At 42.6% G+C, this 27,696-nt stretch overlaps 1 protein-coding gene across 5 annotated transcripts in view; it reads left to right on the plus strand.

Moving 5' to 3' along the window:
• Positions 1–27,696, plus strand: part of LOC131218904 (calcium-transporting ATPase 3, endoplasmic reticulum-type) — a 185,127-nt gene that overhangs the window by 41,315 nt on the left and 116,116 nt on the right. For all 5 annotated transcript variants that reach the window (XR_009157918.1, XR_009157917.1, XM_058213783.1 and 2 more), the window contains exons 7-9: positions 15,163–15,208; positions 19,184–19,243; positions 19,369–19,449. Coding sequence is in view for 3 of the 5 variants with exons in the window: in XM_058213783.1 (XP_058069766.1) it covers positions 15,163–15,208; positions 19,184–19,243; positions 19,369–19,449 (187 nt within the window). In the remaining 2 variants the exon portion in view is untranslated. The remainder of the gene's footprint in view (positions 1–15,162; positions 15,209–19,183; positions 19,244–19,368; positions 19,450–27,696) is intronic.

Raw genomic sequence — 27,696 nt, forward strand, 5'->3', positions numbered from 1 at the left:
ACATAAGGAAACCTTTAACCCACCTCCTCATGATAACTCATAATAAGGATGAGCTACTGAAATATTACTTCGTTTGGTTTAATACTGCGGCTGTTCAGGTAGATGGCTATTCCGACCAGGTGGCTCTCACAACCATGATGGCTGAGCTCAAGTGAAGAAGTTCATTTTCTCGATTAGGAAGAACTCCCGACAACTCTTGCTGACCTCCTCAATCGAGCTCAGTACTCTAATGCTGAGGAGTTGTTTAGCACACACATAAACACTCGAGGTGAAGGCGGCTCGGTAAAGAAAAGAAAAGAAAAAAAGCAAGGAAAGTAAGGAGGGTTCTGACGCAAGCTCCAAAAGAAGAAGAGAAAACGACCACAACAGTATCCCTCGAACTAATCGGGCCCTATAGATTCGGTTTTGCCGCTATACCCCATTGAATACCACACCAGAACAGGTGCTCATGGAGGTTAGGGAAAAAAGGATCTTGAGATGGCCAAACAAAATAAGGGCTGACTTGGAAAAGAGACGAAGAAATATTGTCACTTCCATCAGGACCATGACCACAATACAACTGAATGTTTTGATCTCAGGGTGGAGATCGAATCCCTCATTTAGAGGGGATACTTGGGCTAGTTTTCCGCCAGGAGCAGAGAAGATTGACCAGCCCCGCAGCAAGAGCGATGTGAGGAGCACATCGACAATGAAGCCATCGAGGAAATACACCATTTTCAGTGGACCCGCCGGAGGTGGCGATTCAAACCGCGCACGTCAAGCTCATGCTCGGAGTGCAAACACTGTCGGAGAAGAGCACTGGATAAACCTTGCCTAGCGACCCAAGAAAGACCCAGGATGGACTCAAGCACTGTCGCCTTTACAGAAGAAGACACTTGGGGAATTCAACACCCCTACGATGATGCACTAGCGGTCGTCATGATGATTGCCAACCACAAGGTGCATCGAATATTGGTTAACACCGTAGGCCCGATTGACATCCTGTTCACAGCTGCCTTCGACAAAATGGGAGTTAGAAGAATGAGACTGCGACTTGTACGAACCCTTCTGCTTGGATTCGCAGGGGAAAAGGTGGACCTTAGAAGGAAGTATTCTCCTGTCAGTAACGGCCAAAGAAGGCATCAACCAGGTCACCACCATGGTCAACTTTTTGGTGGTATACTGCCCCTCAGTGTACAATGTAATTCTGGGCAGACCATCCTTGAAAGCCATGAGGGTTGTGGTCTCCACCCATCACCTCACCATGAAGTTCCTGATTGAGCATGGGGTCGGCAAGATCCAAGGCGATCAACACAAAGCTCGACAGTGTTATTTGACAGCCCTCTGAGAAAGGACACAATAACAACAGGCAATGCAGGTCACCTCCCTGGATCCTCTAAAGGAAACCACCCAGCGAGGGTCGGTGGAAGATCTCGTCTCAGTGTAACTCTTCGAGGCCGACTCATCTCGGACTATCTAGGTTGGGTTGCTACTTGAACCAAAACTCTAGGTAGAGATAGCGGACCTACTGAGGGAACAGGCCGACCTGTTTGCCTGGTCTCACCAGGATATGCCCGGAATAGATCCAAAGTTGCAGTTCGTCGACTGAACGTAGAACCTGACCACAGGCCCGTTCAACAGAAAAGAAGAGCCTTTGATTCAGAAAGGTACGCAAAGATCAATGTGGAAGTCTGCAAGCTCCTCAAGGCCGACTTTATTGAGGAAGTGCATTATCTTGACTAGCTGGCCAACGTGGTGTTGATGAAAAAGGCCAGTGGAAAATGACGAGTCTGTGTGGATTATACCGGCTAGAATAAGGCTTGCCCAAAAGACAATTTCCCCCTACAAGGGATCAACTTGCTGGTGGACGCTACTGTTGGGTACGCACTCAACTTTGTGGACGCATACTCGGGGTACGACTAGATCAGCTTGCGTGAGCACGACAAGTAGAAAACCACCTTCATCACTGATAGATGGTTGTATTGTTACCGAGTAATGCTGTTTCGGTTGATAAACGCTAGAGCAACATATCAACGGCTGGTGAATAAAATGTTCGCCAAACAAATCAGGAGGACCATGGAGGTTTACGTTGACGATATGCTCGTTAAAAGCTCCATGGTAAAGGACCATGCGACAGGCCTGAAAGAAATGTTCGGGATTCTGAGGAAGTATCGAATGAAATTCCTAGGTTTCATGGTCCACCAAAGGAGGGTAGAGGTGAATCCTGACAAAATCCGAGCTCTCATAGAAATGAGCTCCCCCAGCTCGACAAAAGAAATCTAACGCCTAACGGGTTGAGTGACGGCTCTAAACAAATTTGTTTTCCGAGCCACGGACAAGTGCTTGCCCTTCTTCAAGCAGTTGAAGGGGAGTAAAAAAACCGACCTGGACAGAAGAATGCGAACATGCGTTCCAATAGCTCAAGGACTACTTGGGGTCCCCTCCACTACTCTCAAAGCCGGGGCTAGGGGAGTAGCTGCTGCTATACCTCGTTGTATCGCTGACAACAGTTAGCTCAACTTTGATTAGGGAAGGAGGCTCCCAACAACCCGTCTTCTACATGAGCAAAACCATGTCCGATGTAGAAACATGCTATCCAAAGATAGAAAAATTGGCTTTGGCACTAATCACATCGTCTCGGCAACTCTGACCTTACTTCCAAGCCCACACCATCATGGTCCCGAATAATCAGCCTCTTCTTCAAGCACCGCAGAGACCCGAAGCATTAGGACGACTCATCGAGTGAGTGATTGAGCTCGGAGAATTCGACATCGTATATCGACCTTGACCAACGATCAAAAGGCAGTCCGTTGCCGACTTTATTGCAGAATTTGCCTACAACGCGGATTAGCTGCACACAGAAGAAACCGAGTAAGGCTCTATACTGCAAACATGGACTCTCCATGTGGACGAATTATCAAATGCTTAGGGGAGTGGAGCGGGACTAATTCTGACCTCACCCGACTAGGTGAAGGTTGAGTATGCCTTGCGATTTGGCTTCAGAGCCTCCAACAATGAGGTCGAGTATGAAGCTCTCCTTGCCACCCTGAGATTGGCCAAAGCAATAGAAGGTGGAATACTGAAAATCTATAGCACTCACAACTAGTGGTAAACCAAGTCACCACATAATATCTGGTCAGGGGAGACAAGATGATCACCTACCTAATCTGAGCTCAAGAGTTACTCGATGAATTCGATGAGCATGAAATCATTCAAGTCCCAAGATCTGAGAATTCCAGCGCAGACTCTTTGGCCAGGCCGACCTTAGCCATCGACGTCGACCTTGCTAGGACCGTCCCGTTCGAATTCCTGCCTGAGCCGAGCATTAGTTAGCCTGACCAAAAAGTGGCTCTCTCGATTGATCACACACCTAGCTAGATAGATCCTATCATGCCCTACCTACGACATGGTGAGCTACCTGAGGACAGATCGGAGGCTTAGAAGATCATGTATCTGCTCGGTGCACGGTACTGGGAGACTTCCTGTACAAGAATGGGTTTTCATTGCCATAAGGCCCATACCTGGGGTGCCTATGACCAGGTGAAGCCGAATATGTTTTGAGGGAAATCCACGAAGGCATATACGGAAATCACTCAGGTGGGAGAACCGTGGCAGATAAAATAATCTGACAAGGGTATTACTGGCCTACAATACACGATGATGCCAAGCGGTTTTCAAGGAATTGTGACAAGTGTCAGCGCTTCGCAGCAGTGCCACGACAACCACCTGAGCAGATGACCCTGATGAGTGGGCCTTGGCCCTTTGCACAGTGGGGAGTCGACATCATTGGACCCTCGCCGATTGGTAAGGGGCAAGCCAAGTTCACTATCGTTGCTGTCGACTACTTCACCAAGTGGGTTGAGGATGAGCCTTTAGCTCGGATCACCGAGTAAATGACGACTGACTTCATTTGAAAAAGCATTGCTTGCAAATTCGGCATCCCCCACACTATCGTTACCGATAATGGTTGGCAGTTCGACAACTCCAGGCTCTGAGGATTGTGTGAAAAATTCGGTATTCGTAACGCTTTCGCCTCACCTCGGCACCCCCAAGCTAATGGCCAGGTAGAGGCAATTAATAAGATCATCAAAGGCCACCTTAAAACCAAGCTCGAGAGATTCAAAGGGGCTTGGGTGGAGGAGCTGCCTCATGTTTTGTGGGCATGTCGGACCATTGCTCGTTCAACTATCAGGGAGACTCATTTCTCTCTAGCATTCAGTGCAGAGGCAGTGGTCCCAGTGGAAATTGAAATCCCATCAGTATGAACAGAACTATTTTCAACTAGAGGAGAACGACAAGCAATTGTTATTGAGTCTCGACTTGCTCGATGAACTCAGGGACAATGCGCAAATAAGAGTTGCCACCTACCAACAGAGAGCTGCTCAACACTACAATTCAAGGGTCAAGCAACGAAGATTCTGGGCAGGAGATTTGATACTCCGAGAAGTTTCGTTGAGCACTAAGGAGCCTGATTCAGGAGCATTAAGACCGAGCTGGGAAGGACCCTACGAGGTCACCGATATAGTTCGACCACGGACATACCGGTTGGAGGACATGTAGGGGCAGGGCCTGCCTCATCCATGGAGTGGCGAACATTTGAAATTCTTCTATCAGTAACGACTGATTAGAGTTCTACAGGCACATCACCATGCGTGGTTGGCGATACACCTCAGGTGTCCACTACTTGTAACCTCCTTTAGGAATAAAAAAAGAAGAAAAACATGTTCCTCCTACATCAATAATCTACTGTCCCTAAGTGACCGACGCAGTGGCTAAAGAGCTCGAGAAGGAACTAAACTCAAGCAGGTACCCTTTGGATTGCGTAAAGCTCGGTGGCCAAAAAGTGGCCGAGACTAGGGGGAGGCCGAGTAAGGTGCCCTATGGCTGAGCTCGTTACCCTGATAAGGTAACCAACTTGAGGGGCATAGCCTGGGTGTAACCACTCTATGTTAGCACAAGTGCTCGGGACGGAACGCTCCTGAGGAGACTACTAAAAGACCTAATCCTTAATCATTTTTTACTACCCCATTCCTGAATTGGATGAACTAAGCTTGGTAGTAAGTAAGGGAGCCAATAAGGCAGTAAGCAACACAACATCCCAAACATGAACAAGATAATAAGTTCTGAAATTTTTTCCCTTTTTTTCATTGAATTTGAAAAATATATAGAGCTATCTCCACAAAAAAGAAGGGAAAAAATACATATAAACGTTTAGGCCGGTGGAGGATTCTCCGGCTTAGAAATGGGAGCAACGTCTATAGCAGCGGCAATAGTCTCCCCAGAGCTCGCTTCCTCATCCAGCCATGCTCGGCTGAACTCTGGGAGACAACCCTGAACTTTCTCCCAACAATTGGCGAAGCTAGCATTGAAGACCTCCTCTAGCTCTGCTTGATGAGCCTCAGAGGCTTTATATGCCTCCATCGTTGTTGCCTCCTTGGTTGGGATGCTAGCCTCAATTGCCAAGGTTCTCGCTCCTCCCACCTCAACCTCTAAATCGGCCCCCCTGGTCAGCAGCGTAGCACAACGCTGACGCTCCTTCACTAGCTGAGCAAGGGATGCTTCCCGTGCTCCCTCAAACGCATGGAGAGCACCCTGAAGCTCTCCCAGGTCGGACACAATCAACGTCAACTTTGGGCCTTCGTCTCAAGGTCCGCGTGAGTGGTGTACAGCAGGCGCTCTGCCTCCTTTAATCTGATCATTAGGTCAAGGGTAAATTGGTGAAGAGCAATGACCCCGAGAGCCTCCTGGAACATGGAAAAGACTAAGGTCAGTCTACCAGGGGGAAAAAGAAGAATAAAACGAAAAAGTTCTATAGACTATTAACACACCTTGATGGTCGAGGTCGCCACCGCATAAAATAGCCACTCTGGATGCAGAGACATCAAAGAGTTCACTTCCTTAGGCACATGGCCTTGTCTCCAGCTCAGGAGTACGACTAGGTGTTTAGGAATCGAAGGGGAGGAGGACGACGGCTCACCCGTGGCGGCCACCTTGGGGGCTGACTCGTGGCACTCAGATGCACTAGCAATACTTGGGGCCTCCTTAGCCCGAGCCCCCTCGGACCTTGGTGAGGGTGCATCAAGCTTGACCACTTTTGGGGGGGTGGGTGGGGCAAGCATCAGTAGGAGCATCAACAACTCCACTCTCGGGCTCAACCTGGATCACAACAGGGGCGACGTCGGCTGGAGCCTTGCTAGCTTAAGGGATGGGAGCTGGGGCAATAGCTTGGGTAGGAGTGGTGAGAGAAGTTGATGGGGTCGTCCTCCTCCCCATCTCTTCAACCTCTCCAATTCATCAGCTTTCTCTTTTGAGATGGAGGGCGTTTCGACATCGCTACAAAATCAACAAAGAAAAAGTCGGTATAAAAACCTATCTACACGGCTATCGACCAAGTACGGGCAAAGGTGGAAGAAACTCACCCACTGGAGCGAGGCCGAACTACTGCAGGAGCTGCGGGGTGACTAACCTCCTATAATCTCCCTAAGCCGCTCGTCACTCTCTGGCGATCCTAATCTGGCACAGGAGAGAAATGGAGAGGCTAGGTTGAGACCTAGGAAAGGTTGCAAAAAGAGAAAAGAGAAGATTAGATGCCCATATGGAACGAGCGTAAAAAATGAAAACTAAGTACAACAACTCGGCATGTGCTTCGACCTGGGAGGGCGAAGGAGGTAGGAACTCGAGCATGTAATCCTTCTAGCTCTACTGTGAGGGCCTCCCATTCTCCAATTGCAAAAAAATCACTTGTCCTTCTAGCCTTTGTTGGAGGACGGGTTATTGGTGATAATGGCCTGGGCCTTGCTCGATCATGAAGAAAAATAATACCAGTCTCGAGAGCCAGGGCACTTTGGCCTGGTACAAGAAGAAGAGCTCATCCACTGTGAGTTCGGAGCTATCGATCTGCTGCCAAAGAACACAGTAGGCGAAGACAGCTCGCCACATGTTGGGGTTTAGTTGCCCCTGGGTGACCGTAAGCCGGTGGAGCATTTCTCTCACTATTGGATGAAAAGGCAAGCAAAGACCGCAAGCCAAAAAGATTGGCTATATAGGACTAACCTCTCCTGCAGGAGGTTGGCTAGGGATTTCTACAGCCCGAGGAAGCCGAAGCCACACTGAGCTAGGAATCACATATTTTGACCTAAGGGCCTGTAGGTCGGTTGCCCTCAGTCTAGATATAAAAATGTTGGCTGTATGGGCCATATCCATAGAGTATGAGGAGGTCGGCTCTGCTTATCGCGAGGAGGTCTCCCCTGTTCGTGGCTCCACCTCTGATGGTGGTTCTGCCCTAAGAGAAGGGGTGGGCTCCTAAGACCCGAATCCCGAAGACGGTGCATACCGGGAATTCGAGCGACTACCCATTGACTCATTAAAAGCACCGGAGACGGTGGCAGCTCCGGAACCCCCCTCGGAAGACGAAATGGAGGGAAAGAAAGGAAGAGATAGACTTTAAGCGTTTCGAAAAAAGTTTTGGCACGAGGACCTTGAACAGGTAGACGCCGGTGAAGAGGACTTGTACTGAAGAGGAGGCTAGACACAGGTTGGCAGAGCTCGGGCTTCGCAAAACTGATGAACGAGTGAATGACAATATTTATAGAATCCCCATTGGCAACACATTCATTCCTACGTGGCGCTATGTGGGCATGAGGTAACACTTCGGTTGCTGTGCTCTTCAGCGTGGTTGTGCAAGGTTGGCCCAAGTGAACGCACTACGACTTAAGTAACAACTGTCAATCCCTGATTTGTTTAAAGTCTGAATGACGTCTAGCCATTAATGTACATCCCCTCGTATCCCGCGACCGATTATCATACCTTTTTCAGATTTTGTGTCAGGTGCAGCCTTTTAAGCTCTCGCCTTCACCAACAAACAACAAACCTGGGCTTGATTTATAATTTTGAGAAGACCTTGCTACTTGAAATTCAAATTTCGACTCTCGCACTTCCAAACCAGTTTGGATTTTTACTTTCCAAGCACTTGCAGGACGAGCTTGGAAGTGGGGGGCAACTGTTGTGGGGAAAACCAAACTAGTCTTTCTCGCGAATGTGTAATTGAACATGGGAGGAATGCTTGGGCGAGCTTCCCAAACTACCAAGGCATAAGGCTCGGAGAGCTCAGAAGACATTGTTAATGATCCTCTCGACGGAGAGATCGACCCCGAACCGAGCAGGACTCAATGATCCTTAAAGTCAGAGCTTGGTTGCAAGAGCCATTTCCTGAGCTAAGCAGGTCGACCACCACTAGGGCGAGGTGAGGATCTCAGAGAATAGTCCGCCCCAAATCAAGAGATCAGATCTGACATATTCGAAGATCAAACAATCTCTGAAGATCATGCTGACTGAGGTGGGCTTGACCATATATCTGGAGGGAGATCCATATCCAGATAAGATCTTCCAGCGCATCTGATGAATCCCACAAGATACGCGATATCGACATTGCCCAATGGACCCTATAAGTACTCCCGCTACAATTGAAGGGGGATGAGTGACAAAAACCCTAGCTCAAGCCTTTTTCAACCCGAGTCCACCTGTCTGACTTAAGCATTGGAGGGTCCACCACCGTTATTGGCACCCTCGTTGTCGTCTTCATCTTGTCTTTGCAGGTTCATTGGTGGACTCACTTTTGCAACTGATCACATCTGTTCACCTAGATTTTGGTGATAACAATACTAATACATGTTTTTGCATCCCCGATCATTGATACATGTAACTATACCAATACTCTGAACACTGCACTCCACTAACGGCCCACCAAGGCTACAATTGAAAGAGCAAGTGAAAACAACAAGTATCAACACGAAAAGATAAAAAAAATCGCATCAAAGGAAAAGAGAAGGACAATCTCACTATACCATCTCATTTCCTTTGCAACATGGAATAATGACATCCTTTGAGAACTGTTGAGCCATAGCCCATCCTCCTGTCATTGTAGAAATCTGTGCAGCATTATTGCTTATCATTGAAGCTTATTCCATTTCTTTCCAAATGCCCCATAAAATTGTAAATGTGAACATCTCCCAGAGTATAGGGGTTGAGCTGTGGCATGAGGACGTATTTCTTATGGATGCATGGGCTGCATGACAAGTGCAAGAAGCTACATTACCTAAGCACATGTACAAATATAGAGTACAACGAGGGTTGAGCTCACAAGGTGCTCAAATCAAATTGATATGGGCATGGCAAAAATGGTTACTGCTCATAGATATGCTGATGCCAAATTACTTCCTTCAACAGTATCATGAGTTGAATTTGTTGCCAAGTTGTACAAGTATAGAGTACAACGAGGGTTGAGCTCGCAAGGTGCTCAAATCAAATTTTTATGGGCATGGCAAAAATGTTACTGCTCATAAGTATGCTCATGCCAAATTACTTCCTTTAACAGTATCATGAGCTGAATTTGTTGCCGAGTTGGGATGATTCACTATATATATTGAAAGCAACTAACAACTCAACAGTTCAAAATCCTCCTAGATTGGGATTTCAAAGAAAATAACAATGTTTTTTAATTATAAAAAAATAACAAAAGATTTACTGCAATTGAATTGAAAAGAACTCATTAAAGAAGACACAAATTTGTAGGATACTTTTTCTTTTTCTTTTTTAATTTATCGGTACAAACTTGTGGGATAATTCACAGTATGCAGTCGAATTCAAAACTCCAACCAAATTACTAATTACTGTAAATTGAGCAGAGCAATCGAAGTTGGCTTGATTATGAGAATATATTTCATTCTAAAATTAAAGATATAGTTCTGGTACTGAAGGAGGATATGCATGGAAAAATTATGCATTTCATTCCAAAATCAAAGATATAGTTCTAGTTATTTTTATTTTTTATTTTATTTTATTTTATTTTATTTTTTGTTTTTGTTTTAAACTTTTTGAAACGTAAAGATATAGTTTTGGTATTGAAGGAGGATACACATGGAAAAAGTAAAAACACCCTCTCTTTGTTTCTCTCTTTGATGTAGCGCACATAGTGGGACACACCTTTGTTACAAGTGGGTCACATGTGCAAGATTTGGTGGGGCCCAATGTGTGCGACTTGGCAATGACAAGTGGTTGGAAAATTAAATATACCAAGGAGAGTCATGCCATTCTTCAACTGGAAAATTATAGAGAATAAGTCTCATTGCATTTCCTAGGAATCCATAGGAAAAGATTCATGGGAAAAATAGTGTTTGCCTAGGAACTTTTTAGTGGCAGACTTTGGGGCTCTAGGTCTATTTTGATTTTTTGTATGGTTTTGATGCAATTTCATGTGGTTCCAACTTCCAAGGTAACTATTAAATGAACATGCTTCTTGGGGACTAGAGTGATGTAAATGAGTCTTTTTTGGGTAGGTCTATATAAGGGGCAACGATCAAAATGAATTTGATCAATCCAATTCTAAGTTTGAACAAGTGTGTGAAAGTTCTATTGTAATGACCCTCTGTGATGGGTGGTTATTTATAAAGTGACTTCTTTCTTCCATCTTTGTTCTTGTGAATTTTTCTTTTATTTAAGCATCTTCTCTCCCTCTCTCCACATTACTCACTCTCTCTCCATCTCTGTCTATGTTCTTGTGAAGTAAAGATGTACACCTAGCCGGGGCAAGGCAACTAACCCCTCACAATTACAAAATCAAGGAGAGACTGCTATCATCTTTCTCTAATATTGCTAACTTCCGTCTTATTCATTACCATACAACCCGTAATATTTCTGGGGAGATCGGCTCTAGAATGGAAAATTCGATCCTCAATCCCCACCCCCAAATCTTCACTCGCCTATTCCTTAACCAGTTGTTCTTTCAGAACGTACGAGATATGTCATGGTGGATCTAAGAATGATGCTTCTTTACTTTTAACCTATTTGTACTGCAAGGTCCACGGTGTGAGGGAGTCCTTGACTAAGCTTCTCACTACTACCTGTGAATTGCTTTCCACCCGCACATATTCAGACAAAGGCTTCTAAAACTTTTGGAACTCCATCAAGCACTACCCTCATCTCTGTTTCCATATTGGAGACAATGCCGTAGCGTCGATGGAATGGAAATAACATCCTACCCTCATGATCTCCATATCCACACACACACACACAAGGACCCGGGGCTCGAAGAGTCATCTACATTTAACTTAACCCAACCAACATCGGGCATATCCCATTTGGTGATCTTGATTGAACACACCCTATCCTGGAAAGCGGTTATCCCTATTGATGGAAGGGCAAGCTGATCCAACATAGATTCACTTTGCAGGTTTTCGTAATCCATAATCTCACTCAACCAATTGTTCACCTCAGTTATAACTTGGGAGGCCTGGGCCCTTTTCCCATCAAAACTGCATGTTAGTTTGTCTGAGCCAAATTTCCCAATGATGAGAGAAGGAACAATTCCCCAAAGCATTCTAAATGATGAAAGGTATTTGCAAGGTTGTGCCATTGCTATAATCATTGGCAACCTGTCTGTTCTGTGAGGAAAAGAATATCAAAGAGCTTGCTAAAGTAAAATGGCACCACACCTACCTTGCTAGACCACCTATACTTAGGAGGTGATCTACGCACTCAACCGCTTCATATTGATACCTTGTCATGGAAGCATCATGGCCCTGGTCACCTGAATAACTACTATCACTGCAACCATGTCTATAATTGATGGCTAGACTATTAGAGGTGAGATTGCTGCTGCCTCACCAGTCACTACATCTGATTGATTGCTAGAACTTGGGACTGGGTTCATGGATTGAATTGGCCCTCCTCTCTGGAAGCATTCTCTGCTTCAGGCACCTATGAGTTACCACTGGACATATCCATTCGACAATATTCACACAAGGATGCCCCATGAATGCCCATGCTATGAATCTTGGAATCCACTGCAATTGCACCGTGTGCAACTCTCCACATGAAAATGAAAAATTATGGGGAGGGAACTTGTTCCAAATCCATCTCCACCAGGCTTTTTTCCTGGATTTTGGCAAAGGAGATCCCAAGCTGACTTAGTAGTAAACAACCTAGATTGAGTGTTACACCAAATCTTGCGATCAACAAGAACATATTCCAACCCGCAAGTTGTTTAAGAGTTCCCTCCAGCAATAGGCCAAAAATACAATTCAAATTCCACCCATTGATACTGTTAATGGCTACATTGTGTCATTCTTAAGGGTGACGATGAGCAATGGAAATGGAGGAGTTGCTAGGAGAGAGAGGAAGATGGTGTAGAGAGAGAGAGAGAGAGAGAGAGAGAGAGAGAGAGAGAGAGAGAGAGAGAGAGAGAGAGAGAGAGAGGAAAATGTGGGTTGCTTAGGGTGTGAAACCCTAGCACCCTCTCTATCATTTATATTTAAAAATACCGTCTGAGAATCGTGTAGGGGCCCATTGCATGGGGTGGGTCCAATACTCCTTTGTTTACAATATTACCCCTATTCAACTCAATGGACATGCTTATTCAACTCTCCATACTATCTATTTAACTCACACTTTCAACGCTCCCCTTCAAGCTGAAGCATCCTAATGAGGCCCAACTTGGAACAAGGGCTAACATAATCAAACCTAAGAAAGAAAAGAAATTCTTCTCATACGTCTTTATGAAAGCCTCTCGCCTTTCGAGATTTGGTCCATCATCTTCTCAGCCAGATTGGTAGGAGCAGGAGAGCTATTCCCTTCGTTCTCTCCGCTTGGCATGAACTCCTTCCCCCTTCAAACTTAATGTGCTCTGAAAAGGTAAAGTTGAGTTTGGAGAGGCACATGCAATATTTATTAAAAAAAATTGGAAATAAGAGATAATGCGGTTGAGTAGTATAAGCTGTGACGAGCAGTGGAAGCAATGAGATGACGAATATCTTCTAGCAAGTAGGCACTCCTACAACTTGAGGATGTTAGGAACTAGACCAACTGTCCAATATAAACGAGTCCAAGCCAACTACTATATTAAAGAAGTCTAGGATAACCATCAAGTTCATTACATCTAAAAGAAATAACCATTAAGTTCATACCAATTGTTTGGTGCAAAAATGAGAATGGGCCAACTGCCCTGTATAACAATGAGACGGGCCAACTGCCTTGTATAAAAACTAGTCACATCACACATTGCAATAAAAGAGCGCCTGATATGAAGAAGCTACTGAGTCGCCAAAGGAGGTGGTGGAGAAGAGGCTAGCCTGGGTCGGACATCAACAGATGATCCAGTCAACGAGGTAACGAGGAGGGCCACAATTGTCCAATCCAAAATGTCCAGCAACGACCATAATGTTCCAATATCATTGTAGAAAAAAAATGATAGCAGGCCCACAACAAGGTGGACCAACTGGACACGTGAATTGGGCCCACAGAAAGTTGGGTCACAAGTGAATCGGGCCCAAAAATCACAAAATCAAGCAGGCCAAATAGGCCCAATAGTGTCAAAACAGGCCTGCTAGGCATAAACAGGCAGGCCAAAAAACAGTGAGCAAGAACAAAAAAGAACATGGGCCCCGGGCTTGACGACGAACTGGGCCACAAACAAAACAATCCTGGTCCAAACAGCATATTAGGCCCGTTGTTGGCAAACTTTAAGACATGAGAGGTCTTTTAAGGACTACACCAGTCCTCTACCTATTTAACTCACACTTTCAATAGATATTATGCCAAAGCCGCACACCCATGCCCTCTCTCTCTCTCCCTCCCTCCCTCTCTCTCCCTCTCTCTCTCTCTCTCTCTCTCTCTCTCTCTCTTTCCATTCCTCAAGACGTGAGGTGCCGAACCTAATTGGATTCGGGTCAGGTCTCACAAATATGGTTCCTAGACCCGAACTCGTCTGCCTTAGCCAGGTCCAGATACATGTATGTTAGTGCTCTAGCTGAAGCCAACTTATAGGTACAAAAAGCATGAAGTGAAGCGGCAAAAAATTTGGGTGTGGGAGCAGGGAAGCATTTGTTATATGAACCTTAGTTGCAGGATCCTTCGAACTAGGTGCCACTCCCACTTTGAATACCTGCTTTGGAGTTCAGACTCTTGCTCCTGCTCCCACTTCCTACAAATTTTTACTTGTTTTCATTTTGAAAGAGACGCTTCCCCGATCCTGCACCCGAATTTGTTGGCATCTCACTTCACGCTTCGTGCAACTATAGTATAAACAGCTAGATCATGGGAGCAGGAGCTTGAATCAAAGTGGGAGGGACTCCTACTTGGAGGGATTCTACAACTAAGAGCCAACCTAGGGACATCCCTATGTACTGTAGCAGTTGGGATTGCTTTCTCACCAAAGTTTCCCTTGAGTTTTGTCAACATGGTGATCACACTGCATTGCAGAGCAATGTCAACCTCCCCCCCATGCATGCAACTCTAATTCTATTGGAAACTACTAAAATATTCATAAGTTGAATAATTCTCTCCTCTTTCAATTTAGTTAATTAGTTAATTTTGTACACAAGTAAGTTGTTGAATGTAAATAACCTATGAAATAGACTATTAGATATTGCTTGATTGCAGTTAACCTATTACCTATATAAAAGTTTGTTACATTGCGCCTGTGGGAGTTTTATGTTCTCATTGCTTGTCCCCAGCCTGGATAAAGGAGGGTTGCGTCAGGTTGGCAGCCGGCATTAAACTTTATGTCAAAACTTCTAACATGGATCCAAAGAATATGATGATGATTTGTGTACACAAATCTCCATGTCTCTAGCATGTTACAAAGCTGTTGTGCCATATGCTTGATGACACTTTGGCACTTATCACTTGTCCCAGACCCGTCCAAATAATAGAGAGAATTCTAGTAGCAAAAGATTCCTTGAAGATGCATGGAAGAGAAACTGCCTCTCTATGGTTGGTAAGACGGATGTTTAGGTATTGTTAGGCTTTGTAGGGAGTTCATAAGGGCATTGTATTGTGTTGGATGGTAGCGTATTTGAGGTTGGCTGTGGCTGGAAGTACCTGTTTAGATGGTACCATCTTGTGGTCCAAATTTTGTTTGTGGTGTGTCCTCCCTTCATTTATGATTACTTGCTCCTTTTGATTGTGCATTTATGATTACTTGCTCCTTTTGATTGTGCATTAACTAAGTGCAAGAGATCAATGTCTAGTTTCCCTAACTATTTGTCCTTTGTTATTCCTTTTTCACTAGTATCTTTAAGTGTATAGCATATCTATTCATATTGGTTTTCTTACTTATCCATGTACTAGAATCTTTTATTTTTGGCATGTTACAATAGCTCATTCTGTTATGTGATGTAACCATTGCAGGAGTTGCGTGCATACCAAGCTGATGTTGCAACTGTGCTACGAAATGGTGGGCAAATTGTTTAATAAATTGGCTTGTTTTCTGGAATGATTATTATATGCTTTATGGGTCTCCTATAAACAGTATATAATTCTTCTTAAATATTCCTCATAGTTCTAATTTGCAAGTTTCGTAAAAAGACAGAACTGAAAGGAAGTTTCATTCAGAAGAAAGAGAGAACTAACAAACCATGATTATATAAGGAGACAACTGTAGCACAAATTTGTAACAACTAAAAGAGTCCATAGCAACATCCTTAAAAAAAATTCTATAGCAATGCCGTTAATGACTATCCATCTGATATTGAGTTTGTGTTTTATATCTCTTGATTATTGTGAATGGTGACTAGAAATGAGCTGACTAGACAATGATGAAAATCTCAGGGGATACATTTTACACTGCCCATTGAGGATTGGACTCAGAAGCCTACTTTCATCCTAAGTGCAACTATTTTCATGAACACGTGATGTGAAAAAAATGACCAAGTCAATTGCATGATTCTAATTTGTTAATATTGTTCCCTTGTGTGAGACTGTACCAAGCTACCAACCTGATCATTCATGGAGTTAAATAAGTTAGTATATACTATGATTATCATTAAGATATGCTGATTAATTATCTGGCAGCCATTAATATGTTAACTAATATATGATCATTAATATATGTGACTTATTAATATGTGGCTATCATCGTCATTAATGTATATTGGCTAATTTATGGGTCTTTGAATTTGATGTCTCTTTAATGAATTTTCTGCTACTCTTCAAAAAAGAAAAAGAAAAAGAAAAAAAAAGCCTCTAAAATGTAAATAATGCCCTGCATTTCGATCAGTGTGAATTCTTGTATCCATGCTAGAAGCACGTGAGACAGTAACCTTACCTACCATGTCAATTTGGGTAATTTGGGCATATCTTCTTATAAGCTAAGTAATATTTATATAAATAAACAGCAGATGTTCAAATGTTTTCTTTTCATTTATTTTTTCATTGTCTGTGAATTTACACAAGTGTGTGTAAGACGTGTTATTAAGGCATTGGTTATGGATGAGTTAACGAGGCATTTCCTAGAAGAGATCCCTTGGTATATGTTTTTTTTTTCTTCTTCTGCAAATTACATAGGTTTGATTGACAAGATGAGGGAGGGGTGTAAACACAAAGCTAGATTTATGGAGGGATGCTTTAGAATCTAAAGGATTTAAAAATAATCGGTTAAACCAGTGTATATGGAGTGCAATTTTAGTAATAATAGGAGTGAAAACGAAGACTTAGTTAAGATTGCTGACTAAGAAGTTTCCCAAAATGTCCACATTTTCGATACCTTGGGTCAATAATTCATGAGACTACCAACTCACTCCTAACCGGCAAAGAATAATTTTAGTAATAATAGGAGTGAAAACGAAGACTTAGTTAAGATTGCTGACTAAGAAGTTTCGCAAAATGTCCACATTTTTGATAGCTTGGGTCAATAATTCATGAGACTACGAACTCACTCCTAACCGGCAAAGAATAATTTTACTAATAATATGAGTGAAAACGAAGAATTAGTTAAGATTGCTGACTAAGAAGTTTCCCAAAATGATCGCTTTTTTTTTATAAAAAAAATACCCTGGGTCAATAGTTCATGAGACTACCAACTCACTCCTAAACGGCATGGTTCTGTCTCTGTTGCACATGACCAACCATCTTAGTTTACTTTCCCTCATCTTATAACATATTGGCACTACTCCCAAGTTCCCTGGAATGCATGCATTTCTAATTCTATCCTTCCTAGTCTTTCTACTCATCCATCTCTACATCCTCATTTCAGCTACACTCACCCTATGAACAGTTGTTCTTTAACTGCCCAACATTCTGTCCCATAAAGCATGGCTGGTCTTATAGCCATCCTATAAAAGTTCCCTTTCAGTTTGAGTGGTACACAACGATCACATAAAACTCTAGAGACACATCTCCATTTATTCCACCCAGCTTGAATTGTATGGGCAACATCCTTTCAATCTCTCCACTCTCGTGAATTATTGGTACAAAGAATCTAAAAGGGCAAGGGGAAGGCCCAAGAGGGCATGGATGGAGTTCGGTAAGAAAAGACTTGATGACCAATGGTCTAACTGAAGGTCTGGTACTTAATAGTGGAATGGCGGAACAACGTTCATGTAGCCGACCCCAACTAATTGGGCTTAGGCTTAAATGATGATGGTGTGTAAGATGTGGTAGCAGTATCCACCTGTGAAGCTATTAGTAGTCAACATCGATATTTGGGTGTCTGTTGGCTTAGTTGCAATGAATTGGTTGGTAATGTTCCAGTTTCAGCTGGTGATAGTTATTGTATGTTGAGTTTGTAGGTCCCCAATGTTGTTGTAGATGCTTGTTACTGTAGTTCTGGCTGGAGGAAAATCTCGGGAGAAAGATATGGATGGTCTTGCTTGTTCAAAGAACTGAATCTTAGTTATGCTGGTTTACTGTTGGGTTGAGTGAACCTTAAGAGGGGATTATCTCTTAAGGTTGGTAGGCTATGCTCCTTCATACTAAGTTTAAGGTCTTCATTTGCTAAATAATGGGTTAAAATGGGACCAATCAATTGATTCCACTCACTTTCATGATCATGTATAGTGGGCATAGGTGTGACAATGCAATTACTATGAGACTTGGTGGGTCCATACCCAAGCCCTTAGTTTGAGCGTGTTGTATGTTGAGTGTTGCAAGAATGTTCATCTCAGTTTCCAAATTTGGGAGTGGTTTTGGCTTCTATCCTCTTCGGTTTGATTGTGAGGTTGATATTATTGTTGCTAAATAATATGGATTGTATTTGTTGTGGTATGATGAATTTGAAGCCTGGGATATTGGATAACCTAGGAGGGGCAAAGGTTTTTTTTTTTTTTGAAAAAATCTTTCTTCTAGTGTTATAGCTGGAGAGTCTATCTTGAAGGGCCAATTGTGGAAATGTCTATCAAGGATTCAAGGGACTAATGGGATGAGTGACATTCTGATAGAGGTTGGTCCAAAGGGATAACAGGTTTTTGTACAGTTGTGTGGGCTATAAGGTGAGGCTGTTTCTTTGCATTCTAGAACTGGTCCATGTTGGGAGTGTGGGATCTGTAATGGGTGATGGGAAGGCAGTCTCATTGACTTTTAAGATTGCATTGGGGCACGCTGTTCTCACAGTGATTCTTTTTATGATTCAGCATATTGCAGAAACTAGTTTTGTGTTTTTTTTTTTCAAAATCCTTCATTGGTTTTTTCTTGATTGTCTTCTTTTATTTTTTATAAATTGCATGCTAGAGGATTCTCTTCTTTTCTTTCTTTTCTATTTGTAACAGTGTTTTAAATAGCGGAAGCGTGTTGCATAGCGTTCAACCCTTTATAGCGGGTAGTGTAAGTAGCATAGTATAAGCTACACGATACTTCTATTTTTTAATTTAAAAATAGGAAAAAAAAAAAATAAATAGTAAGAAAAAAAACAAAAAAAATATAAAAATGCCTAAAAGATTATTCATTTTTTCAAGTATAAGCATGTTCAAACAAGTTATTAATAATCATTTATCAAAATCCAATTCACATTCATAAACCAAATCAAATTATTCTCACATCAACAACTTTTAAAGCAAACTATAATTAAGAATGTCTAATTGAAACCACAAGTCACAAGTACGAAAAGAAATTAAAATCCCACAGGTTGAGAGTATTAAGTATAAAATACAAAATATAATTACCTTAAAAAAATACAAAATATAATTACTGTTTATTAAAAAAAAGGTGTAGTGTATGCTACATACGCTATGCACACTGCAATGCTAAATACGCTACGACCCTTGTAGCGTACGCTACAAGGTATTTACGCTATTTGCTAATGTTACATAGCGTCGTAGCTATGCTACGGGCACTATTCAAAATGCTGACTTGTAACTTCTAAAATGCTAATGCCCCAATAGCATTTCTCCATTTCAATTCACAATCATTTTCACATTGGAAGCTCAATCCTTTGCAGGTTGCTTATCAATACTACCTGCCACAGACCTTGTACCTGGGGATATTGTTGAAGTTGGAGGTATGCATCCACATAACAAGAAAAATCATTTACTTGACATGCAAGACTTTTATTCCTCAAAGTTTCCTTTTGTTTTAGATATTGTGGTTGAGGTGCTTTATTGTTTTTGCTTCCTTATGGAATAGTGGGGTGCAAAGTTCCTGCTGATATGAGAATGGTTGAGATGCTAAGTAATCAATTGCGTGTTGATCAGGCAATACTTACAGGTACGTGTTTCTTTCTTTCTTTTCTCTTTTATTGTTTTTTTGGTTTCCAGTGATTTAATTTGTATTTTCAAGCTCAATGCTCTGGCACACTTTCGTATATTAGAAAGTTATAGAGTTCATTATCATCTTGTAGTGCCTAGGCTTTAAGGAGGTTTAATATGTCATCACTCTACAGGAAAATATTTTATTACTATGACTTTGTTTTCTTAAATTGGTTGATATTCTTCCATCTACATCATACAAACAATAGCATTGTGGGTTCTCCCAAACTAACTGATGGATGCCATCTTGTTGCATCAGATGGTGTCCACATCCCCACTTGGGCAGATTCACTTGGAGTTGCATTTGGAGATGTTTCTACTGTTTTCCAACTGTTTTTCTCTTTAGTTCTTTGGGTCTCTTTGGCACCAATTCATCATCATCATCATCATCATTGTCGTCGTCATCGTCGTCATCTAAGCCTTATCCAAATTAATTAGGCCGGGTACATGAATCATGTTCCGCCATTCCACTCAATCAAGGGTCATAAATACCTTCAATTAGACCATAGGTGAAGTATTTACTTACTACCTCCATGCATGTGCTTTTGGGCCTTCCCCTTTCCCTTTTATAGCTTTCAACTTGTACCAACTCACTCCCAACTGGCATGGTTCTTGGTCTCTGTTGTGCATGACTAAATCATCTAAGTCTACTTTCTCTCATCTTATTCCCTATTGGTGCTACTCCTAAGTTCCCTCGGACACATTCATTTCTAATTCTATCCTTCCTTTTCTTGCCACTCATCCATCTTAACATCCTTCGTTTCAGCTACACTCATCCTATGAACATGTTGTTCCTTAATTGCCCAAAATTCGGTCTCTTCATGCATGGCTAGTCTTATAGCTATTTTATAAAATTCCCTTTTAGTTTGGGTGGTGCACAATGATTACATAAAAGTCCAGAGGGACATCTCCATCTTCCACCCAACTTGAATTCTATGGGCAACTTCCTTCTCAATCTCTCCCATGGTGTGCCGTAAAGGCCGTTACAGGGCCGTAAAGGCCGTTACGTAAAGGTAACGGTGGCAACCGTTACACGTTACGAGGTCGTAATGGCCGTAACAACCGTTATGGAAAAAAATGACCCGTAATTGCTGTTAACGGCACGTTATATCCCCTATAAAGGCCATAATAGCCCTGTAATGGTCTATTACGGGACATCTATAGGTTTTTCATACTTTTAAATCAACATTACGGGGCAGATATAGGTTTTTCGGGAGTTTTTTCAATAAAAAAATAATAAAAAAGAGAGACCGTAATGGCTGTTACGGGGCCGTAACAGCCGTTATCCCATATCGTAAAGGTAACGGTGCCACCATTATCGTTACAGAACACCTCTCCACTCTAATGAATTATTGGCCCAAAGTATCGAAAGTGGTCAAACTTGGTCTAAAATCTTAACTAATTCCTTGTGTTCACTCGTATTGTTACTAAATTGCACTCCATATACTCTGTTTTAGTCCGATTAATTTCAAATCCTTGAGATTTTGAAGCACCCCTCCATAAATCTAGTTGTGTTTGCACCCTCCCTCATCTTGTCAATCAGAACTATGTTATCTGAAAATAACGTACACCATGGGATCTCTTCCTGCAAATGCGTCATAACTTGTACATAACCAATGCAAAAAGGTATAGTCTCGATGAGTATCCCTGGTGCAGGCCTACCATAGTTGGGAATTCACTTGTCTCTTAACAAGTGGTCTTGACAAGCACCCCTCCATAAATCTAGTTGTGTTTGCACCCTCCCTCATCTTGTCAATCAAAACTATGTTATCTGAAAATAACGTACACCATGGGATCTCTTCCTGCAAATGCCTCATAACTCGTACATAGCCAATGCAAAAAGGTAGAGTCTCGATGAGTATCCCTGGTGCAAGCCTACCATAATTGGGAATTCACTTGTCTCTTAACAAGTGGTCTTGACATTTGTTACTCCCTCATACAAATCCTTAATCATGTCAATATATGCTTTCTCTACGTCAATAAAGACCATGTGGAGATCCTTCCTCTGCCTGTATTTCTTCATTAATTTTCTAAGTAGGAAAGTAGCATCAATGCTAGACATCCTAGGAATGACACCAAACTGATTTACTGATACATTCGCCTCATGCTTTGTCTTTGCTCAATCATTTTCTCTGAGAGTATCATAGTATGGCTCATAAGTTTAATCCCATGATAGTTAGTACAGCTCTATATGTCTCCTTTATTCTTATAAATAGGTGCTCTGGTATTTTTCCTCCATTCATCTGACATTTTCTTTGATCTTACAATCTCTTTGCCACCAACTGTAGCTACAAATATATTGATTGTGTCAGTTTGGTATTAGAGCACGTGTTTATTTTTGGTAGTTTCAAACAGCGATACGAAGATGCCACTAGGAAGGTGCTTCAATGCATGGTAAACAATGGGAGGAGGAGATTCAATAACTTAGAAGAGAGATTAATGAACTTCCAGGGCAGATTATGACTCCTTGAAGGATCATGAAAGAGATTCTTCAGACAGCTCCTATAACCATGCTTATAGTGTGAGTAGGTGTTAACCTGTAGGTGTTAATCCATTTTATGATCTTTCTCACAAGTATTTACTGCTAGAGTCGCCCTTTATAGGTGGGGTGGATTTAAACTGATGCATCCAAGACCATACACAATCTGCTACAAGATGCGTCAAGGCAGTACGTGCTGGTTGAATGAAGATTCGGTCACTAGATGTATAGCATGCCCATATCATTGCTATTCATGGGTTCTAATTAAAGAACCAGCTTTTGACCACATCAGAATTCCAAATTGTTCTAGTGATAGAACTGGACCCACATCAACTATTGATTGGATTGTGGGGTACACACATACATAGGATTTATTAGTTACGGGTTTTGCTAACGTCCCACCTTCATGGGCACTAACAACATCCCCAAACATTTTAAATGGCATACGAGGTGGCCTATTGTCCATCTGAACCATTCAGTCATTCATACAACTAAGAGCAAGCCATGGTGCAAGAATTGCAATGATTGGATGATCCTAACCCTTTGAATTGAGCCAATTTGTTACATCCATCCATTGTTTACAAGGCATTTTAGAATCATAAAAAATACAAAGTGGGATCTATCTAGTAATGTTTAAAGATGATGATAGGACCTATTTTGTTTCTCTAGCCAATTTTTATTGTCCATTTTCAGGCTATTGATTGGAAGCTTAGGATCACTTGATTGGCACGATTTTTGCACCATGGCTTGCTCCTAGTTGTATGAATGAATGAATGGTTCAATCGACAATAGGTCACCCCATGTGACCTTTAAAGGGTTTGGTGCCATTGCTAACTTCCCCATGAAGGTGGGGATGTAATGCAGGGGCATTTTCACACCGGGCTCGAGTGGGGTTGCTATGGGATGTAGGGGCACACTCGGTGTGGGTGGCCCGTGTAAGGCGGGTGGCTTGTGTGAGGCGGTACCCATGTGATTTGGGCCCCACGAGGGGGGTTTAGCTGAGGTCCTAACTCCTAACCCATGAGATGTGGGCCTGGGCTATATGAGATGAAGGGATTAATTCGCCATGCTCTATTAGTTCGAGCTTTTAGAGCAAGTGGTGAATTGTCCTACATCAAATTGGTATTAGAGAAGGAGGTCTCGTGTTCGAGACTCCTCACTGGAGGTGATTAATGCAGGGACATTTTCACACCGGGCTTGAGTGGGGTTGCCTGTGGGATGCAGGGGCACACTCGGGGTGGGCGGCCTGTGTGAGGCGGTACCCATGTGATTTGTGGCCCACGAGGAGGGTTCGGCTGAGGTCCTAACCCATGAGATGTAGGGCTTGGGCTATGAGATAAAATGATTAATTCGCCACGCTCTATCAGTTCGAGCTTTTAGAGCAAGTGGTTAATTGTCCTGCATTAGGATGTTAGCAAAAACCATTAGTTAATTAGTTTTGAGAGTTTGTCATTACTTTTTGAACAAATTTTCTGTAGTATGTTTGGCACTTGTTTTGTGGGCAATTTTTCAGGCATCAAACAATGTCAAAATAACACGAAATTGGTCTTGTTTTAAAGCCTACTAAATTAGTAGCAAATGAGCCCATGCAATTCCGGTACCATTTGAGTGAATTATGGCCAATTTATTTTTATGTCATTTTTAATACTTTATGAGATAGATAATTAGGATTAGAAGTAGTGGATGGTTATGATTCTACTGGGGTTTATTTTGTTACCGGGAAAAGTATATACATGTAAAAACTTTTTTATGAATAGTCGGTGGTTATTTTGAATGAAAGAATGAGTTTATTCTAGTTTTTTATTGTTTCTTGTAACGGAATTCAACACACACACACACACACACATATATATATATATATATATATTGTTGGTGAATCGTGGAGTGATTAGAGAATCAAAGTATGTCACATTAACGTGACGGATTTGATCTTCAAAAGTGGAACATCTTCCTCCACTCTATTCAGAAGTTCAGACTATTTTCCAATCTTGGTGCTTCAAAGATTCTGAAGGCTGAAAAGATTTCATACAACCACTACTCGGTTAAGTAAAAGACTACTATTCTTTAGATTTTTGTTTCATGAGGCTTCATGTAGGTGCTGATCACACTTAGAACTCAACACTTTACCCCTCACACTCCTGCATCCTAGGCACTTACGCTCGTTGACGTTTTGAATAAGATGCTTCCCCATTCACACACCTGAATCCAATCCTGCTGCTACTCATGCTTTTGACGGACAACTTGGATCCCATACCTCCGGGGCCCACATAGTGATCTCCTCCATGATTCATAGGACGACCTATTGGATAATATCTCATCCACTCTATGAATCCTTCCTGACTCTAGAATCCCCCCCCCCCCCCCCCCCAATTTGTTGAAATCTGGAATAGGCCTGGAAACTGCTTAAGCTAGGGTTCATCTATATACCCTATCCAGAAATGAGGTCCGCCCTCTTACGCTATATATGATGGCCTAATATAAGGTTGGGTAGCAATGCCTGGATGTTGGCCGGTTCCCCAATTGCTGCAACCAGCCTGTATTTATGCTATAGGATCTATTTGAGAAGAGAAGCTGATGCGGACATTAGTGGTGCACCCTTTAGAGTGTACCAGAGGAGGCATCGCCAACAGAGTACTAGAGTGGCGGAGTTGATGTGGATGGACGCCGGATTCATCAGACCCATTTTCTGATGTGTTACGAGTGCAGGAGCGGCCTGACTGCAGGCCCATGGGGTGGATTTCACACCCTGTCACGCTGGTGTTTTCATTTTAGCCGTTTTTTTTTTTTTTTTTGTGTGTTCTTTTCATTGTTTTCAGGGCCTTTTTCGCACTTTATAGTTTTAGGTGTTTTTTTTTTTTTTCCAGGGGCTTTTGCGCACTTTTTTGTTTTTCCGTGGCTTATATATACACTGTGAGAAACTCTATTTTATTTAATGAATGAATGAGAATTCGAATGTTTTCTTTTACTAAAGAGATTAGGGTTTCAGGATTGGATAAGAATCAACCGTCTTCTTTTCTTTGATGCCCTAGAATTCGTACTCTCTTTCATCTCAAACCCATCTCTTATTCATCTCTTTCGTTCCTCTTTGGATATTCCTTTCTGGTTTGAACGGAAAATAGGGATGGCTAGTTAGGAGAATTGGATCCAAACTTGATTGTGGACTGGTTTATGCTAGATCCGGGATATCCTCATATCCCTAGGTTATCCCTTTTTACTATTTTACGTGATTTTATGCTAAGGGGTATGATCCTGACGGAATGATTTTATCTCTATGTTGAGATTTGCTTAATCGATGTGATTGATAACAGTTCGTTATTTAATTTTATCATTTGAATTTCTTCAACCTGATCATACATGCATCTATGGTTAGGCCATCACATGTCCTTGCATTAGCTTTAGTATTAGAGCCAGGTTTTTTAGCGTAGGTCAGTCTATTGACAATCCCTCTTTATGGTGAAAATTTGCTAAAGAACCCGCATACCATTTTCATAGGTTTTGTTGAGTCCCTATATAGATTTAGGACATATAGGATAGTTGTGTTGCATTGGTATCATCATTTTTTTACCCCTTTTCGCACATAGATATAGGACCCTTCACTTTTCATTCCTGGTGCATGCCCATGCGCACTGGCCGTGGATTTGGTGTCCATTACACCATGGACTTCGATCAATTTGCCAAGGCTATGGAGGGTCTAACTAAGAGAATAGATCAATAGTTTCGAACCTTGATGGATGAGATCGTGTAGCAGTTTGCGCATCAGGATGGTAGGTTCACTCGTTTAGAGGAGTGTTACGCACTTAGAGGCTAGTACTCTAACCGCCATTGTAGGTGGTGCCCAAATGACCCCCGGCACGGGTTGTAGATCAGTCCTAAGTTGTGGGCCCTGATCTGCCTAGGGATGGTTTGGGCGTAGGCCAGGCTTGTGGGCTTGGCAATGGACACAATAGGGTATATCCATTACCACCCACACACAATCGTGATACTGTTCTTCTCACTCAATGGGAGGGCCATGGTGGGTTGGGTCTTCAGCAACCTTAGAGATACCATGAGTAAGAGGACCCCGTCGCTAGGGTCATGAAGGGCATCAAGGTTCACGCCCCCAGTTTCGATGGGAGATTGGATGACGCCGGGAAGGACGTGAGGTCGAGCACCGTCTTCCTCAAGAGGATAACTATTCCAAATCCACGGAACTTCTCTGGACTCCTCACAGAGACTTCTCGAATCCACGAGGAAAGAAAGCAGGAAATAGAAATAAATTTTAATAAATTCGAAATTGATTAATGAATGAATAAAAAACGAGTTCACAACCCTTTAAATAGGGGTACCAAGCAATGGGAAAGAAATCAGAATCAAACTACAACTAAAACTCCTAGAATTTGCGACTTACTATAAATAGTAAACTTACTATTTATAGACGGTCGTGATGTCTACTAGTGCGCAAGGTTTTCGGCCAAAAATAGTGTCCTATTTGGCTTCACCAAACCGTTCTCTTAATTTTTCTAAGCTCTTTTCACGTTGGACGCTACTCCTAAAGCCCAACGGATGAAGAGTTATAATCAAACTAAAACTTAGTATTTATAGTAAAAGCGAAATTAAAATAGGGAAACGACCGTTGATCTGGTGGTATTTCGCAAATCCGGCTTGGGCAACCTGGCATAGCGGGGTTGGTTGGCTAAAGTAGCTCGTTCTACCCCAAAATCATATATTTTATGTCAGATAACTCATTCCGGATTGTGAGATACTCACGATTTAAGGTCTGATGGTCTGGATCACTTCTGTCGTCGACCGGGCCTTTTCTAATCCATCTTGGCCATGTAACTGTCCGCGACCCGCTCTACATCAATCTCCTCTACCTTAAAAGAACTCGTCCTGGAGTTTTCATCTTGCTCTGGTTCATGATACTCGGTCAGGTCTGTGAAGTTGAAAGTCTGTGAGATCGTCATGTCATCTGGAAGATCAACAACATAAGCGTTGTCATTGATCTTTCGGATGATTGGTACCGGTCCAATCTTTTTATTCTTGAATTTGTTGTACGTTCCGGTCAGAAATCGTTCTTTGCGCAAATGGACCATTACTTGGTCACCCACTTCGAACACCTTTTGTCCTCGATGTTTGTCCACTTGCTCCTTATACTTTTCGTTCGAGGCATGTAGCTTGGTCTGTACCTCCGCATGAATGCCCATGATCCTGTCTGCCATATGTTCTGCTGCAATGCTCATGCCTGAGAGCTTGGGTAGAGGGATCAAGTCTAGTATGTGGCGAGGTACTCGTCCGTAAATAACCTGGAACGGGGATTTCCCTGTCGAGTGGTTCACCATGTTGTTGAATGCAAACTCCGCTTGAGACGAGGCCAAATCCCACTGCTTCGGTTTTTCTCCTGAAATACATCGAAGGAGGTTTCCCAACGTGCGATTCACAACCTCGGTTTGCCCGTCAGTCTGTGGGTGGTAGGCGCTGCTGAACTGAAGTTGTGTATCGAATCGAGTTCACAAAGTTCGCCAAAAGTGGCTTATGAACTTCGTGTCACGGTCAGAAGTGAGTCTTGGTAACCCCGTGTAGCTGCACAATTTCTCGGAAGAATAAATTCGCCACATGTGTTATATCGAGAGTCTTCTTGCATGGAATAAAGTGCGCCATCTTGCAGAAATGATCTACTACCACGAACACCGAATCCATGCCGCGTTGTGTTCGTGGGAGACCAAGCACGAAGTCCATAGATAAATCCTC

This window comes from Magnolia sinica, chromosome 11 (genome assembly GCF_029962835.1).
Source record: "Magnolia sinica isolate HGM2019 chromosome 11, MsV1, whole genome shotgun sequence".
Lineage (NCBI taxonomy): Eukaryota > Viridiplantae > Streptophyta > Magnoliopsida > Magnoliales > Magnoliaceae > Magnolia > Magnolia sinica.